The 19269-nt window shown below is 33.1% G+C and overlaps 3 protein-coding genes across 3 annotated transcripts; 1 reads left to right on the plus strand and 2 right to left on the minus strand.

Moving 5' to 3' along the window:
* Positions 1-561: 561 nt before the first annotated feature.
* TRIADDRAFT_22772 (uncharacterized protein) lies at positions 562-5063 on the minus strand (the record flags this gene model as incomplete). Its single annotated transcript, XM_002110784.1, has 18 exons — positions 562-618; positions 773-842; positions 929-1172; positions 1361-1396; positions 1490-1540; positions 1720-1798; positions 1966-2031; positions 2165-2304; positions 2445-2636; positions 2815-2866; positions 2989-3036; positions 3580-3719; positions 3842-3888; positions 4091-4169; positions 4276-4313; positions 4450-4516; positions 4759-4831; positions 4992-5063. Coding segments are annotated over 18 exons (1551 nt in total), but the record flags the coding sequence as incomplete, so codon positions are not given.
* An 8398-nt stretch (positions 5064-13461) lies between these two features.
* TRIADDRAFT_23218 (uncharacterized protein) lies at positions 13462-13987 on the minus strand (the record flags this gene model as incomplete). Its single annotated transcript, XM_002110785.1, has 2 exons — positions 13462-13579; positions 13818-13987. Coding segments are annotated over 2 exons (288 nt in total), but the record flags the coding sequence as incomplete, so codon positions are not given.
* Positions 13988-14613: 626 nt separating this feature from the next.
* On the plus strand, positions 14614-19207 carry TRIADDRAFT_54129 (uncharacterized protein; the record flags this gene model as incomplete). The annotated part of the gene is made up of 19 exons (XM_002110251.1): positions 14614-15226; positions 15640-15698; positions 16014-16080; positions 16199-16239; positions 16314-16376; positions 16467-16536; positions 16711-16812; positions 16937-17050; positions 17322-17375; positions 17442-17481; positions 17553-17650; positions 17772-17854; positions 17925-17988; positions 18121-18157; positions 18259-18325; positions 18564-18615; positions 18700-18733; positions 18939-19011; positions 19133-19207. 19 exons carry the CDS (start codon positions 14614-14616, stop codon positions 19205-19207), a joined length of 1806 nt encoding a protein of 601 aa, XP_002110287.1.
* Between the last annotated feature and the right edge of the window lie 62 nt (positions 19208-19269).

Genomic DNA, 19269 nt, shown 5'->3' on the forward strand with positions numbered 1-19269 from the left:
TTAAGGTTAATGCACAATATATTTACTATGTCTTTAAAGTCCGATAGAGTGACAAAAGTGACCCTTTTCTTGAAAGCTTTAATTCACAATAACTGAACGAAAATGGTCAGACTCGATATTTTACTCATACAATTAATTAATTTTATTAAGAGATACTGGTCCAGTGTAAACAGCATTCTAAAATTAAATTTCCTCTAAAAATGCAAGCACAAGAATTCTTAAAAACTTTCGACAGGAATCAATTAATACCGTATTTAGATTCTAGTATATATTATAATCTTACACCGTAATTAAGAATACTATATACCGCTTCTGTCATACATTTCATTTCACATTAAACATTTTCTTGCATATGCAATGGCTGTCAATTACAGTGGATCATTTAAGCTAACAGATATCATGCAATACCGTAAATTTACTGGATATCAAATCAAAAATTACCAACATAAGAAATCAATTATTTTTAGTAAGGGTATAAATAAAGTTTTTTCCTCAATAAAATTACGATATTCATCGGCGAATTAATTTCAAGAAATTAAGCACAGACTGGCTCGAAGGCACTTATGGCTCTACTGCAGAATTGTATTTTTCCACATAAGGTTCTACAGCCTCCCAGACCTAAACATTACCAACACAAGGACTCATTTACTCACAGCGAGCAATAACCGTTAAATTTATACTACAATACTAACTCGTAGCATTTATTTCCTCAATGATTAAAATGCTTATTAATAACGAAATTGAATGCGAAAGTTAGCGCGAAGGTATTTACCTTATTTTCTTTAAGCAACCTCGTAGCGGCTTCTATATCAGGAGAAATATATCTATCCTTGTCCCAAGACCTAAAAAATATTAAAATTGGCGTAATCATCGTAACTTTCATTCGTTTATTATAAGTAGATTTGCTACTTTTCATTTTATAACTCACTTGACTACACTGCGCACCAAAGCATGTACTTTTTCTAAAGGTTCTGTTGTCTTGAGAGGGCGTTGTAAATCGATTGCTTGACAAGCAGCGAGCAATTCAATAGCAACAACCTGTTCAACGTGCTCAACTACCTGTAATGCTTTCCTAGCAGCAAAACCTCCCATTGATACATGGTCTTCTTGGGCAGCAGAAGTTGAAATGGAATCAACGGACGAAGGATGGGTTAGAACTTTATTTTCCGAAACTGAAAAGACAAGTAATACAAGTTAGCAGCTATTGAAAGTAGTCTTTGAAAATTTTACTCTATTATCACATATAATAACCAAATATAATCAACACCCAAATAAAGTAAAAAAATGTAGCAACTATGAATTACGTTCTGTATTGCTAGTACATATATCAACGGAGCGACATGATCCATTAAAGTATTACCTAACGCGGCTGCAGTACAGTGAGCAATCATAAAACCTGAAATAAAATATAATATTATACTCATATACATAACATGTTAATAGTCAGCTAAAAGGAGAACAAATCATACAGCAATTTTACGCGTAATACCGGAATTTAGGCCGCCCTCTTTAACAAGAAAAGCAGGAAGATCGTTCAGTCCTATAATAGATAACACATGGGAAAAAGTAATAGTACACCGCTAGTTAATATTTAATATCATGAGATTTTTAGTTTAGACGATAGTCTTGATAGTCAATCTAATTAATAACTGATGTTTAGAGTAGTTGGCTGTTGCGAAATGTACGCACGACGTTGTTGCTAGCAATGACGTAGCTTACCAGGATTTAGCATCCTCTCAATTCTTCGTTCGCTAATATTTGCAAGTTCGTGAACGCCAATTGCAAGATAGTCTAACATCTAACGTTATAATAAGTATGAACAATTACTGGCATAGCAATTTCAGAATAACAACAGAGGACGCAGAATCATAAATTCAAAGTTCCATGTAAATCTAGAAATGATCCTAAATACTATGTTCCTACTATCAATGAATACGTGTATATCAATTATATAGTACAATTTACCTTTGCAGGATATTCCCCGTGAAAATTTCCTCCAGATATTATTTCTCGATTTTTCCAAAAAACAATCTACGATATAAATGCTCAGGAATTTTATCCGCTCAATTTCTAAATTCTACAACGGGTTTTATCATTTATAACTCAGCGATGAACATCAAAAAAGTCCGTACAGAATAAATTAATTTCAAGATTTTAAGGATACAGGGTTATCAGTGGCACTATTCATTTCGTTTGTTATTGTTTCGCTAACAAATTTTATCGTATCATGAACAACCCCATGTACTTGCGGTATACACCGTAGGGAATAACAGTCTTGAACACGCGCGTAATCATTTTCATCGCCTGTAGTTGCATTAATCATTTTAAGACTTAAACGCTAGTAGAATTGATTAACATTACAATGCACTCCCTCTAATATCTTCAATTGTTACGTTTATATTCCTAACATTATAATTTAATAATTTAGACTACAATTTACTCACTTGTTAATCCAGATGGGTACATAGAAGAACGTAAGACGGCCCTTAATCTAGCCGCAACTTCATTTTGACCTTTATGGAGCCGAACAGCGTGCAGCTTGGGATCAAAAGCTTTAACAATTCCTTTCAGGCTTTCTAAAGTGAGGGCAGCTACAATATCTGCTTGACGAGCAATCCTTTGGGCACGGTAAACAGCTAATAACAACATAAAAATCAATATGGAATAAATTTAAGTATATTTTTAACGGTAACATTTACAAATCGTAAATGTCATAATATTATAAAAGTATGAGAACGACATCACACTAGCGAAATAGTTCAAGCATTATGTCAAGTAATCATGGTAAAGCATAAATAGAGTATAAAAATTTACCAGTACATCCAACAGAAGTTATTAATTGAGTGCCGTTGATCAATGCCAATCCCTATAAAGATAAAATAATTTTCATTGTACATATATATTCTCGATATTCATCTCCAAAAGCCAATCATTAATAAATTGTATAACATTACATCCATACATCCAACAAAGTCTAACAAGATTTACCTCTTTAGGTCCGAGATTGACCGTCTTAAGACCATGAAATTTTAGGACCTAAAAAAATATATTTAATATTAAAAATTTATGGCAGAGCTAATATCGATATGTATAATTAATTCAAAACTGTCGTAGGACCATCTTAGATCTCCATTTGCAGTCAAAATTCGCTTAATGCTACCACAGGTCAATAGTCAGAGGAGGTTATTGATTGTGTGGATTAGCTCTGTATGTAAGAACATGTCTTAAATACCGCAACGTGGATACTAAAATAACTCACTAATTTCACTAAACTTTTAAAACATTGCGAGTATTATAACTAAAAATTTCGATAACACGAATAATAACATAATCTGTCTACTGCATGCGAAATACCGAGTGTGTAAGGTATCTCTAAGCGAGTATAATCTGGAAAGGGACAAGAGGAATACATTGCAAATTAGACAAACTATCATAACCAGCAAACATGTACCACAACTGCACTGAGTAAACCTTCATGTACTGAAATGGTCATCTAGATTAGGTAACGGATTAAGGGAATTCGACTGCCTTCAGTTTCAATGATTATCCAGTGGTGTTAAATTATTTAAACTAACTAACCTCTGAGGAATTTGCCCATCCTGTTTGAGCGCTCCACATTTTACCTTCACCAAGCAATCCTAATGCGAGATGTGAAAGCGGAGCTAAATCACCACTAGCACCAACTGTTCCTTGTTCTGGCACTAGAGGCATACAGCCAGCTAAAACAATTTTGGTCAAGTAAAAAATTTTTTAGATCATTTTAAAAATATGCACACGAATGTTATTTTGTAGCGATAAATTCGATAAGATATCAAGGTTAAATATCTTAAAAATAACATACCATTAAAAATATCTACCATTCGTAAGACATTTTCCGCGCTGATTCCGCTAATTAGTATGAAAATTTACTAAATTTAAGAGTTGCAATATACTGTACATATATTCGTACGCATGTAGGCAGAATAAATACATAAATTATAGTACACCGTTATTACGATATGAATTATTTTCTTGGAATAGCATTAACTACAAAAATAAAGAATCATTTCTAAAGATTTATAATCATACTATCTAATACGGCAAGAAGTACCTGTAACCTTTTGACAAAATATTGATACGTAAAGCAAATAGCATTCTGGTCTGTTCAATTGATAGGGCTCTACCGACACCTGTCGTCATTACAAAAGATCAATTTACTGTAGAATCATTTGTCATCAGATTATTTTACAATACCATAAATATACAAAGTTAGTGCTTAGATAAATTAAAAATTACCTGCAGCATGAGACCTGATGAGATTTTCTTGTAATTCACTACATATTTGAACAGAAATAGCAACGGTTACTAGTACTATTTTATTTCGGCGTTACATGTTATGGAAAGTCACAATATGCAGCTAATCAAATTTCATTTAAACAGACTACGGCATAACATAATTTGATATCTTACATCAGATTTTTATCACTGATGATGGTCCTAGCAAATTTTCCAAATCCCGTATTTACACCGTAAGTAACTGCAAGTGTATTAAATCAAGAAATTAACTAAAGTATAATTGATATCAAAGGTAGTAAATTATTTTTTTAATCTGTTGTTAAGCTTAATGAGTAGCTATAATAGATTGCAACTTAGATTATGACGAATTATGAGCACTCTACTATAGCTCTATAAATGATACAGTACACGAAGTTCAACGGTAATAAATTGATAAATCTTTATGCGTAGTGTACGGTGGTGTCAATCCTGATAAATAGCTACCTTTCTTTGATCTAACAATCTCATCTAAGAATTCCCTAGCTTTTGATATTCCTTGTAGCGCTAAATTAGAGACCTATTATAGAATAAAATTATAGACATTGCGTTCTAAACATTGCACGTTTGGTTATGCTTGATTGATTAAAGACTTGTCATCAATAGCTATAGTTAAAGTGCCCAAAGAAGTAATAGAGCATAATTGCTATTAACTGCTGAGCAAACTAAATTCTACTTACGACAAGCTTCGCTTGTCCACTACCAAGGAGCACAAGATCATCGATGGTCAAACTGCATCCATCAACTTCAACATTTATCTTCTTTGTTAGAATTAGTATTAATTTAAGAAATCAATACCAATCAGTAGTGAAGAAAATTGCATACAGTTTGCTTAATATATGAGTAAATAATAATATGACTTACTTTGTCATTAGGACTTTACAAAAGTTGCCGAAATCCATAAAAGTGGTAGCATTGCCAATAGATTTATTAACCAATGTTTATTATCAATTTATGATCAATGTAGAAAACAGTAACAATCTAAATTATTTAACTTACATATTTCTAATAATGTGCTTCATTTCTCTTGACAGAGCTTTTTCATGGCTGCGTTCTAAAATATTAGGAGAAATAAATTACACGCATATTTTTTACTGCATGATGCCATCAAGACAAAGGAGCTGATATCACATTAAGCCAAGAAATTTATCCTAGGAATATTATCAACTACCGTTGCGCACTGATGAATAAAACTATCCGGTACAACAACAGCATAGACGAAAAAAAGATAGTTTCTTTTATCTTTGTACTTTACGAGTAAAAAATGGAGGGTGAAAAAGTGATAATTCCCATGGAAAACTAGAAGAAGATCTGGTTGTGGTGGCGGAAAGCTTTCGCTTTGCAGATAAATTTATTTATAGCAAAAGCAAAGATTCATCGTGTCTTTTGCTCTTTAACCTATTGCTGCTAGAAAATTTGTCCCTTAACGCTCGAGCTTTATTGTTTAGTTAATCTATCTATTTTAATTTTAAATAACCAGCAGTAGTTTATCAGACTCTCTCGATCAAAATTTGGTAAAAGATTGACCTAAACTACTGTAGATTCCTTGCTTTTAATATGTGCTTATAATACGTATTAGCCTCATCATGTCAAGAAAAATTGATGATGGAAACACTGAATCAGTCACATCCGTTAATCTTGTCGCGAATAATTATTAAAATATGTGTATCGCTAGACTAATACACTAAGTCCGAACTGCAGCGTAATGTCATGTCTGATAATTATAATTGTAATAGATAAGTGCTAATAATCATAGATTACAAATTATCAACATGTTATGTTATCAAAATGCTTGTCTGTGCCGTGTCTAGGAATTGAGTCAACTTCAGTATCTGTATCGTACAACGCTGCTAAGTTCCAAAACGATCCGTTGCTATTACAGCTAGAATCTTATAAAAAGGAAAGTCTTAAGACCTCTTCGGCATTACTTCACACGATCATTCAATTACTCTGCTAATGTGTGTACAGTATTAACCTTCCATAAAGTCAATTCACTAGTAGCAAAGCGCGAGCTGGATTTTATGAAAAGTATCACTAGTCAACCTCAAGATCCATCACAAACGTCATTCTATGTATGCGTAAAAGATATCGAAGTCTACTGTATTCACTAGCACCATTGAGATTTTTCAGTATGACATTTTATTCTCACACTATTTCCAGCTTAGTATAGACATTTTCCATTGACTAAGTTCTCACTGTCATTTCTGACTCCATCACTTTGATACCAACTCCTAACACTCTTATTGGCTGATGTTAGAAATGAAACAGCGTACAGTACAGTTAGTGTAAGTATTGTGTCCTGTACAACGTGATCCTACAGTACTGTATACTGTACAATGTACACTCGATATGACAATTTTTGCATCAATTTGTACAAAATTGTTCGTAAATGCATCATTTTAATATGTACGGATAGCTCTTGACTTAGTGGTTAACTTACTACCATAAGAGACCTAAGTGTATATATAGTTAGTTAGTTTTTGCGATGAAAACCGATCTCTGATAGGTCTATCAAATGGTAATACTATCTGTTAAATGAGCACATTATCGTAAACCGTCAGCAAAGCGACGGGAGTTTGCACTAGTCTTTCTTTAAAAAGACAGTAAAGCTATAATAGAATGATATATTAGGTTGATAAATGCTCAGGAATGTAACAACTCTTAATCAGTATTTGCTTATTAAGATCACTGGTTGATGCTTTTCAAAGTGACAAAATACTTTGATACACACTGTACTGTACTGTAAAATACTGTAGTACTCAGGATCATTCAAAAAGTGTCCTGTACTGTACAGTGAGTTAAAAGTCCCCGTTATTGTTATTATAATCAACACACCTATCCTGGAGGCGCGCCACATGTCAATACAGTCATGTTATTGGTCAATTTCCCTCATATGATTTGTAATCTGCAATCTAGAAGAAGGCGGTGTCACCAACAACAATGCCTAGTACTATTCAATTTTCTTGACAGCAGTAATAAAATAAATAAATAAAATAAAATACTGTATTGTGCTGTATGTGGCGCTTTCTAAAACACGATTAGGATTCAGAACGGTGATCCAATCTCTTCGTCAAAGATCTACAGCACAGTCAATACTGTTATTACGGAGGGTACAGCCATGAACTACTAGGAATTTTGACCTTGAAATTTCGAGTGGTCCATGGTAATGTCACCTACATAACTATGGTTGCTCAAAAGACTGCTAAAACAAAGACTATAGTACTTTTTAATTTGTGTGATTTGAATTAATTATATGGTTTACAAGCTTCGTATAAATGGATGGTGATGGTTTGTCCGTTAATACTTTAAGGCCAGTTTTGCCCGCGCGTCCAAATTGAACGTCGCTGCCGGACAAACTTTGTACCAACTATGCAACGAATGCAGTAGCAATGCTGCTCTTGTTTACTGATGTACTGATCGTGTAAGATATATCACATAAAACAGAAAGCGTGGCAGTATGACAGCAAATTAGAATGTGTTACATTTACAGCCTAGATTAAAAAGACCAAAGTACAGTCTGTACAGTCTATAACTGAACATCAATCATGACATAGTTGTGAAAAAATTACAAGAATTAATACCACCCATATTGATAACGGATAGTCCACTACTAATGTGATACCGAGGTGCATAAGCGTGCAAGTCTACCAGCATCCAGCTAACTGCTTACTGATGATGCAATTCAATTTGATTTCTGTGATACAGATTTTCTTAACATATGTGGAGGGAGTGCCATTATTAAATTAGTTTACTCTTTTTAGTCTAATAGCAGCGAAGCACGGCTGTACAGCACGTTACGATAAGTTTATACGAGTATTTATATACTGTACTTAGATCAACGGCTGTCTTTGACTATTTTGTACCGTATTTGTTTAGTCATTGGAAGTATCCCTTATTCTAGGCACGGCACGGCTATTATGTCTATCGGTAAACTATTCTGTAGCCGGAAGTGTGTCCATGCCTACAGTACTGTATTTAGGAATCTCGAAAATCCTAGGATACTTCTGTCTACCGTACACCTTGCCTAACGTATATCATAACGTTACGAGATGTAAGTCTAACAGCGACACAGCAAGACACGATCATGATCGTTAATCATCAACGAGTAAGACAATCATAAACAAACAAAAGATGAGCTGCATGCCCGATCCTACAGTACACTTCTAGTACTATACCACCTAAAACTTTATAACTAATGTGCTATAAAATTGAAGTTATGACAGAAACATTTTTTCGACCTTTATCAGGCCGAATATAAAATATCGATTCACGAGTGACCCAATTCGAAACATAAAGTCACAGTGTAGGCCTACATGTAGCATTGTGATTTCGTAGAATTTTAACCTTTAGCTTAACAGAGTGGCCATTAAATCCTGTCATTTCCCTAGGGTATGTTTCAATCTAGTGATCATTGTACTGCATTACAGTCTGAAAATAAGACTTTGAAATATTTGAATTTATAGTGGTAGATTGCTTCATCGACTTTTTTTTCAGATATGCAGTATAGAACAGGTTGATTAAATAAGAGTGTATCATGTACTGTATATATACCTTATATCACTTTCTATAATTAATTCATGTTTTTTCATAAGGAAACGAAAGACAATTCGATTAAAACAGTGAAACAAGTTCTGACTTGAAACTGCTGATAACTGTTTTACAGTATGGTGACATCGCAATGCCAGTGTTAACCGTATTAAAATTGGCCCATGATAAGAGTGTATTGAAGATGTCATTTTTTATTTACAGTAACGCGTCAAGCACTTGCAATTTTACATGCTATTTCTAGCTATTCCAAAGTAGTAAGATACAAAATGAATCGTAAACTTACCTAAGATCACTTCTTCATCATCCACTAAAACATCCGCAACGTGATCGTTTTCGTATAATATTGCCCCCTTTACGTTACGTAATCGCACTTGTGTACAAACGTGTAAAGTGAAATCTGAAGGACTAACAGTTCTATCCGCTTTACTCATATGGCGTTTCACTATTTCAGAAATTAGCCAATCGATCTTTTGATTGCCCTCTTTACAAGGAATAACGTAAGTATCATTCGAAATTCGAGCTAAGATTTTCATGATTTTGATCTCGTCCAAGTACAGAATAAGGAACAAACAACCGCGACGCGAAAACAGTAGCGTAATTGGTCCGTAAATAACTTTTTTTCTCGCGGGCCGCAGTTCCCAAGTCTGAGTTGTACAGTACATTGTACTGTACAACAATTTGCTTTTATTTGTACTTTGAGAATTTCTATCCAAAAGTCTGTATCATGTCTTTCTTCTTATTGTGACAGTTCTCTGCGATATTGTACAAGAATTTTCTGTTATTTGTACAGTACTTTGAGAATTTCTATCCAAAGTCTGTATCATGTCTTTCTTATTATTGTGACAGTTATCTTATTATCGTGACAGTTCTCTGCGATATACAGTACTGTACTTTACATTGCCATACAGTACTGGATACTATGCGGCCATCGAGGTACAGTACTGTAGTTTGTTTCTTTTTTTCTTGCCTTCTATGCTTGAGGCCGGAGGTTCTTTTTCAATACTTCCAGTACTGTACAGTATGTCTAAGATATTTCAGCCGATAAATTTTAACATCCAAAAACAAATAAATTTCGGAAAGTGAACAAATAATACATCAATCGATTGATGTATAATTTGTGCAGAATAAAGGGATTCCTTGATTTTGCTTGTTAAAATTTAAAATTTATCGGCTGAAATATCTTAGACATACTGTACTGTACTGTACAGTGTACAGTACATACTCTACAGTACAGTACTGTAAAATTCACGACACTAGTTATTATATGACATTGAGAGTTCTTTGAAACAATAAACTGTAAACAGTTAAATGTCAATCCATACCGTAACACCAAGTGATTCTCTTTCATAGCATCGAGAGAATTAATCATTATATTATTTACCGATATCATGGACTAGCAGAAGGGTTTCTTCTAGTAGTCTATGCTAATTTATTGATTTATTTTTTTCCCCCTCCCTATAAATTATCCAGTACTGGACTACACAGTTGGATACCATAAGTGAAGTTATCGTATGACAAATTGCAACCATCAAGTGGTCGCGTCACGTGATCATCATCGCAGGGACAACAGCGGTGGTTTGGGTGGTGGCGTTGAAAAATGGCCTCCATGGAACCGTCAACTTACTCAATTTTTTAGCTACCTAGTGCTAATATGGACTACTCAATACCATTAAAATAAAACCCTATACAGCATATCTATTGTTAATAAACTTAGCTTCAATCTTAACTAACTGTAAATTATAATTATCATTATCAAAGTTTCGTTCTTCGTGTCATCTTTCCTTATTCAAATTGGCAAAGCAATATTACATTCGTACATTGTACAGTATTATTAGCACTGTAATAAGTTCTCGAGCAATTGTAGAGACAGCGTATTAGCAAAGAATAGAACTTTATTAAGACTTATAAGTGCCAATTAATACAGTATGACAGCAACACTCATATATAGTCTATCATGGAATATTCTAGAACTTATTAGTAGTTATTATAATATACATAGACTGAGTATTCTAAAAGGTTCTACATGCATATGATGTTCAAATACGTGCGCATCTATAATTACGAAGTCACTCTACTAATACTACGACATCCCCCTCTTTATCGAACAAGCTGTGCAGTTACAGGTTGTGTGTGCTAACGCAATCACTCGTATAACAATTAAATCATTATTTTAGTAGGCAAAACGCGAGTTATCAGGTTAGTCTTAAATCTAGAAATTTCAAAGGTACACGAGTAGTTCTTCCAACCCTGGTAATCTGGCTTTTCGGTTTATAGATACATTCTCTTTCTTAGTTGCTGATATGGGTTCCTTCGATGGGCAATGAGTCCAAATAGGCAGTATTTCATGTGCTATCGTGTGTTGTATTTGTGATTGATTAAATTTGGCTGGTGTATCACAAATGCTATCTTGTAATGCTATCTTGTACTCTACTAATACTATGACAAGCACAATGAGTAATAGGCTGAATTAAAAATTGCTTGCTAGTAATTGAGACAGCCAAAACAATCGATATAGATGATTGTCATTGCTATACACACTGTAGCGTTTTCTTTATCAATATACGAATACTTTCCGGTACATTAGATAGAACAAATCCGATATAACAAGCATGAACGTGAATTAATTATATGAGTATGTATAATTTAATGGGAATCAAACTAGTTAACGCAGTTAGTAAATTATCCTAGATGATGACATACAGCACTAGTTCTTAATGTAGGCCTTAAGTGGGTCCACTTACAGACTTTGACCAATAATCCAGTATAAATGTATCATTTCGGTAAGTAGTGACTAGCGAGTACAATGCAGTACTTTTACGCGTTTATAGACAGTATTTGCTACTACATTAGATTTCCGATAATGACTGTACTATACACCCAGTATACAGTACGTACAGTATGTTCGTAAATTTATACTTATTACGTACAATATATACAGATTAATTAACTATATATATAATTATTTACAATATATAGTGACTAGCGAGTACAATACTTTCACGCGTTTATAGCTAGTACTTGCTACTATATTAAGTTTCCGATATTGACTGTACTGTACGTGCACTAGACTCTATTCGTAAATTTATATTTATTACGTATATATACAGATTAATTAATTATACTGTATATTTATTTACAATATTTAGTGACTAGCGAGTACAATACTTTCATGCGTTTACAGCTAGTACTTGCTACTATATTGGGTTTCCGATATTGACTAGACGTGCACTAGACTGTATTCGTAAATTTATACTTATTACGTATACAGTATACAGATTCATTAATACTAGTACAAACTCCAGTCACTATGCTGACGGATTACGTTATTATGATATTCCAAACTCCCATCGCTTTGCTGACGAACTATGTTCTTATAATATTATACTTCTAGAATATTATTTTACAATAATACTTTAAACGTGACTCGGTCTTGCGTCGCTACGCTGACGGATTACGTTGTTATAATATTACAAACTCCCGTAGCTTTACTGACGGATTATGTTCTTATAGTCTTATACTTCTAGAATATTATTTTACAATAATACTTCAGACGTGACTCGGCCTTGTCCTCAATAACTATACTAATCCATGATGGTTATTTGACGGATTCCGGTAATACTCTTATATACGTTAACGTTACAAAATATATTACAGTTACTATTCAGGAATTTGATTTTACCAAATTTTATTGACATCCATTCACTATCTTCCACTGTATAGTAGAAACCAAATCATACGCAAAGCCATGCTAATAGTCTATGCATTACAAAAATTTCATAGCGTTGGAACTAAAGTTCTGTAAAAATGTTTATTACTAAAAATTTCAAACTTGTAAATCAGCATTATTACAATACTTCTACACTGCTGCAATTGATGATAATTTCAGTATACGAATTAAATAAACCCTTTATACAAATGACAATGTTTCCTAAAAATGACAATCTCGACATGCTTAAGTGCACGCAGGTTGTGGTAATTACATTCAAGCTTTACATACATCAAGGAATACTTTAAAACAGGATTAGACAATTCTAATCATTCTATATACAAAATACTGTATATACGTATATGTATGATAAGAGTTTGCAAGCCTTTGTAAAGTGACGTTTTTTTCTCTTAAATTACCTAAATCTGGTAAGGTGATAGGACCAAGAATATTTATTACTGCTCTGTTTCATTCCTATAGGTATTTCGATTTTCATCCTTTATATTATTTAGTCGCTATCGTCGTCATAATTCGTATGATGTTCTTCCGTATTACTTGTATTAGTATCATCATCATCATCAGGCTTTTCTGTTTTTTTCGTCATATGTCTTAACAATGCTCCTACAATAACATAGAACTTAATAAGTAACCTCTAATATCGATTAAAATCAATAACACTTTACTTCGTTTTCGTTCTGATAATTCGTTCAATTCTCTTTCAAAAGCAGCGTCTTCAGACTGTTGCTGTGATTTGGTTAGGAGAGGTCTGCGGGCACCATTGCGATAAACATTACATCAGTTCTTATATAGCAGAGATTATAAACTACGAAATTCTTATAATTAATATTAGTCATTTTCTAAGTACACTAGTGCAGTATCATTTTCATTCAGTAAACTTACTTATCCATATTTTCAAATTTCTTGCCACATTTGGCACAATAACCGTGTGTAGTTGAGCAATTAGAACAAATTACATAATAACTTTGCATTATGTTTCGTTCCAAGCATTTAACACTATCAACCAGTAAATTGGTTAGAGTTAGTCATTCCATATACAATACAAATACAGTAGCTAAATATCTTGTCACTTGTTAAACATCCAATCATTAGAAAGCCTACAGGCTAGCCACCGAATGATAGAAGTTTCAATTAACTAACAGTGATTTGTAACGCAAATTGAGTAAGGTAAAATTACGCTGTCTTTACTTTAAAGATCAATTACATTATGGCATGATATTTTACGATCGCTTACCATTTACCCGGTTGAGTTAAGGGTTTATATTTCTTATATCGAATTTTCCATTCGATGACGTCTTTGCAACGACTGCAAACACCCTGTATCTGTGTCTCCATAATCTGCTTGGTCTTTCGTGATGTATCATGTAATGTCGGATTAAAAGCCCGAGTATTTTTATATTTCTGGCCTATGATGTTTCATGTTTATCATCGTTAAATCTTATAGTGAATACTACGTATCCCACAGAGGTATAAAAACAGCTACTTTGTTACTCGATATAGTGCAGAACTTCAATCCATAGCTCTACGATCTGTTGCAGAGTCCGAACTCAAAATTACATGCACATGCTATGCTAATAACCACTGTAAAAATGGATACAAACAGCTTATGTTACCTTTTTTCTTGTGTCCCGAATTCATCCTGAATAAATTCTACTTTACGTCTTGTGTTACTTATTTCCTCGGAAATATTACTTTGCCAAGTAGGTAAATTGCACTAGCATCAAGATTGCAAAAGATAGGCAGATGGTATGAGTGTCTTCTAGACTAAGGATGGCAGTTATCTATTTTCACTCCAGATATTCATAGTATAGTACAGTATGGAGGATGTTGCCTGTTAGAGTACTTCTAGTAACTCCATATAGCCACTCACTAGCAGGATGTATAATACTATACTGTTCGATAACACAGTACATGTGTTATACCGTATCCTATAATTGAGCCTTTTCTACTGACATTGTACAGTACAGTAGTGCACAAGGTGGAGCTGAAGATGTCCCATCGTCAGGATTACCTGTTGTAAACAACGATTGATGGAGGAAATACCAACTATTCTCATCTTCTGTAACCCTCCATCGATTAATAATAAGCATTTATCCCATCAGACTGACCACCAAAGTAAAAAGAGAAAGTTAAATCCAGCGAGCATTCAATGGAGAAGGAAATTATATCGCCATCCGTGCAAACCAATGCAACCATCGACGAGTGCTTGTCAACATGATGATAAAGATCGAAGCAGCAATAATAGTGGCCCGTCTACATTTGAATATATTAATACTGTTATAGATCATGGCAGCAATTTACAAAAGGAATTTGATCGATTGATGAGAGATAGCCAAGCGATAATGCCTGGTATTAGTAGTCAATCTGGCTTTCAAGATACCGATCAGATCCTATGTAGTGATAGTAATAGTCACGATTTCGACTACCATACTAGCTGGAATGACAGCCTTCCCATCGACAATTTCAACTCAATACCAGATAGTTGCGAAATAGAAGAGTTTACCAGTAGCACTTATAGTAGTTGTGATAGTGTCAAGACTTGCGATAGTATCTCATCAGATGATCATTGTAATGAAAATCAGCTATTGGCAAACAAAACAGAAAATCCGATCGCTAGTGATCAAGCTGCAGAGACCTCATCAGGTAATTCTAGAGGTACACACGTACGCTGCATCAGGACAGCTACAGTTGTCTATTTTCATCTATCAAATACGATCCAGGCCATTGCTTCATCATACAATGATAAAACGAGATTTGCATAGTCACATTTTGCTTACTCTGCAGTATACGCGTACACATACTACCATTATCAATCTACTCTACCAAAATGCTATACATAGCAATCCGATAGCCTCCTTTGTAATGTATTTCTATCTACAAGTCAGATGGATCATATTACAAACAAGTTCTTGCCCACAAGATGTACAAAATAAATATCAATCTAATTAACTAAGCTCGCAATTCTTCATGCAGTTTCACTATCTAAGAAGTATCTTCAAGCATTGCAGTATATAACTGATAGCTCACGCGCATGTATTCATATGTTTTGGTGATAGATAAGCTTCACCAACCGACAAGAAATCAAGATTCGCAAGAACTTTTACCTAATTTCAAGGTATGAAATTTTAATCAAATTAAAAGCAAGAATGTAACACTAGCACAATACTGTAAATGTTGATTTGAAGTAGTAACTACTACATCAAGTTAAAAATTGTAATAAAATCTTAGAATGTATTATTCAATTTCACACTATTACTTTACCTTATATTCAATCGTGCAGTATTGTATATTATCAACCCATGTATATCTTTATAGTATATGTTATACGGTATTACTATTAGGGTGTGCTTCTTTCATATAGTAACAAAAGACAACGATTATTTATATACTTCCTATATCACTTCTAAATCTATCTAAATTTCTCCTGCAGATTTCCAAGATTGCCAATTGTACCCAAAAGTCTCAATTAGTCAATTTACTGGTAGTAGCACTTCAAGGTGATTGAACAATTAATGTAATTAACCTCAAGTAACATGAAACTTTCTTCTTTCTAGTATAAAAACAAATTACTTTAATAAATACCTTATTTGCAATCCTTTAATTGTCAAATTTTAGTGAATCCAGCTCACGAAATTCAAACTAAATCAGGCAAAAATGTAAGTTTAAGCAATACACCAAGCTTGCTTTTACAGTTAATGTATTAGCTACATAAATAAAATGCTAATTTTAGGCAGGACAGATGATTTTAATTGGATCTATGCTAGTTGGTGACCCAACTCAGAGTTATTTTAAGGTGAAAAAATAATGCCGTTAATGCAATATAGCAATTATAATAACTATGACTGCTAAGATTCAAACTTCCTAGGCTTCTTTCTACACTTAGATTACACTCTGGAGACAAAATACTGCATGGCTTGAAAGGATAAGCCTCGGAGATATTCTATTACTTGCAGGTTTAGGATCATATTTCATATCGTAGATGGATAATAAAAACTTTATGTCAAAATCTATTTTTTTCGAACCTTTTGTGATTATAAATACGAGAAAAAAATAACAGTCGTCTATACTTGCAATTAATACGGATATCTTTTACATATCCTCACTTGATGTAATACTTCAACCCCTAGATTTAGAAGTCGACGAGTGGCGTGGAAAATATTTTGCTCAAAGTATTCATTCTTCCTGGGTAGTTAACCTTCATAAATGTAGAGATATAACTGGTAAAAGAGGTTAGCTATCAATTTCTCTAATATAAATATTATAAGCTAAAATATCAGTGCTCTTCAGGATAGTACAAACCATTTTTAATACAAATCCTCATATATATCGTAAATTCCTTTTTCCAATACTTAGTTAGACATTATATTCCATCAAAAACCATGGATGATGTTTACACATGGGCATCGAATTACTTGCCACATATATATAATACAAATGATCAATCAACCTTGCAAGTACAAAGCAAAGGTAATTCACCCTCGTCACTATAGCTATATATGTGTTTCATCTAGTAATTCTAGTAATATCGTCTACCTGATGTTTTGATATTCAAGGAGAGGTTCAATTTGTTACTTACAAGAGCTTAACTCAGGACGTTGTAGTTCATTTCAAGGCCAAGTTGCTATCGATCAAATGCTATACTAGTAAATAAATAAAAGCACTATTTCTACACGTAATGTAAAAATTAACTCGCTCTTTCTTACCAGTTGTTTTATCTTGTATTAATAATGCACTCTAGTTGGAAATGTTACCTATCAGTATGAAACTAAGCGCCTCCCAAAAATGGTTGCTAGTAAGTTGAAAATAGTAATAACAGTTCAAATTTTAATTTCGCTCATATTTTCATTCTCTATTTTAGCATTAGCGGAATCATCTGTACAAAAAATTAAACTACAACTGTAAGTGAACGATCTTAAGAAATGTTTATGGTGAATATAAATATATCACTTCATATATAACTGTATTGCAGTTGGGGCAGACAGGCTAGATGGTTCTCAGAATTAAGAGCTAATATCAATCGAGTTTGGAAGTGGTCCTTTCTACATGTTCACTATGATGAGGTTACAGGTAAACCCTCCGTAGACTATTACTTTAGGATACAATTTTGCGTATGATCATATGAACTGGAGGTTTTAAACTGCTGTTGATTATATTACCATTCTTACCATCTTATGTATCCCTTAACTAGATAACTACGTACTTAATACAACTCCAATATCTGAAAAATCTTTATTAGATGATAAGTCTTCCGAAGCAGTAGATATTAATCGAGTATGTTTCGTTGACCATATTACAAATTTACTATTACCAGTCTAATTTATTTCTTTAATATCTGTTTTAGAAATGTGATAATTACGGGCTGGAATTACAGAGCATTAAACAAATGTTATCAATATCACTACAATGTACAATAAAACATTGATATATGTTAATTTATTACGCTTGCTATTTTTTTGAGAAATTTTTTTATGATAATATATCAAATTCTACATGACTACATGCATTCATTCCATCTATCCGTTTATTTTATGATGCAGCTGTCATTATTTTATCTGCTAATATCAAACTACTCAGGTAATAATATTGTCATTATTTAAATAAATATGAGTACTAGCTTACGTTGTATTCTATATATGTTCGCTATAACCTAACTTTATTGTGAATTAATATCGCAGGTTTCAAAATAAAAGTGGAAGATATCGTAATATTTCACTCGAAACAAAAGCTTCGTATGAAGACTTGGTATACGCACTTATAGATTAATAAATTAATCTGCAACTATTTCTCGTTTCCCCTCCTAATCCATACTAAACTCGTCATTAGAGTAAGCAAATGGCAAACTTCACTTACGTGGGATGTTCACTATGCTCGAAAATGCTACCACAAGTAATGCTTCAGGAGGGATAATCTTTTTTAATTAAATTATAATTATCAAGGCGATGTATTACATTACTGCCAATTTCAAATATACTTTCTTTAGGATAAGAATGAAGTATATAAACAATGTACGCAATGTATCCGTGAAGAGCAGGGTATACAATAAACTAATTTATTAATAATATATTAAGCTACTCCTGTAATATTAAATGTTTCTATAATAATCATTATATTTATAGCCTTTATCCCTGCAACCATAACTCGGTGCTACCGGTAACGCTAACTTGCACTAAATTATTGATTTGCGTTTTAACAATTATCTCTTCATAAACTATATCCAATACTGCATTAGCATACATTTAAAAGTAATATCAGTAGTGCATTGTATATTTAATTTTTATATTTTTATTTAATAATTGTCCTAGAGATTTATTGTAATCATAATATACGTAATTCTTTGTTTGATCCATATATCTAGGCCGATAACTATAGTCTTAACAGACGGCCAACAAGATGTTAGTATAACGGCATCAAATGAAGCAATCGTCAAGGTAAAAAATGTAAAATCATTTCTTTATAACAAAAGAGTTCAATCGCGTTTAGTACCATTACATCAGTGTATGTTATATAAATTTATCCTATCTTTATAATAATTTTATTCCGAAAATTTAGTTATTCTTGAATGTCCCAGCAAATTCCTTAACCAAACGGCTTCATCCGGAATCAAATATAACGGTATGGCTATAGTAATTTTATATTATGATGTACGAGTATACAATCGTATTTGCGGTTAAATAATATAAACTTCG

Source organism: Trichoplax adhaerens, genomic scaffold (assembly GCF_000150275.1).
Source record: "Trichoplax adhaerens TRIADscaffold_3 genomic scaffold, whole genome shotgun sequence".
In the NCBI taxonomy this organism is placed as follows: Eukaryota; Metazoa; Placozoa; class Uniplacotomia; order Trichoplacea; family Trichoplacidae; genus Trichoplax; species Trichoplax adhaerens.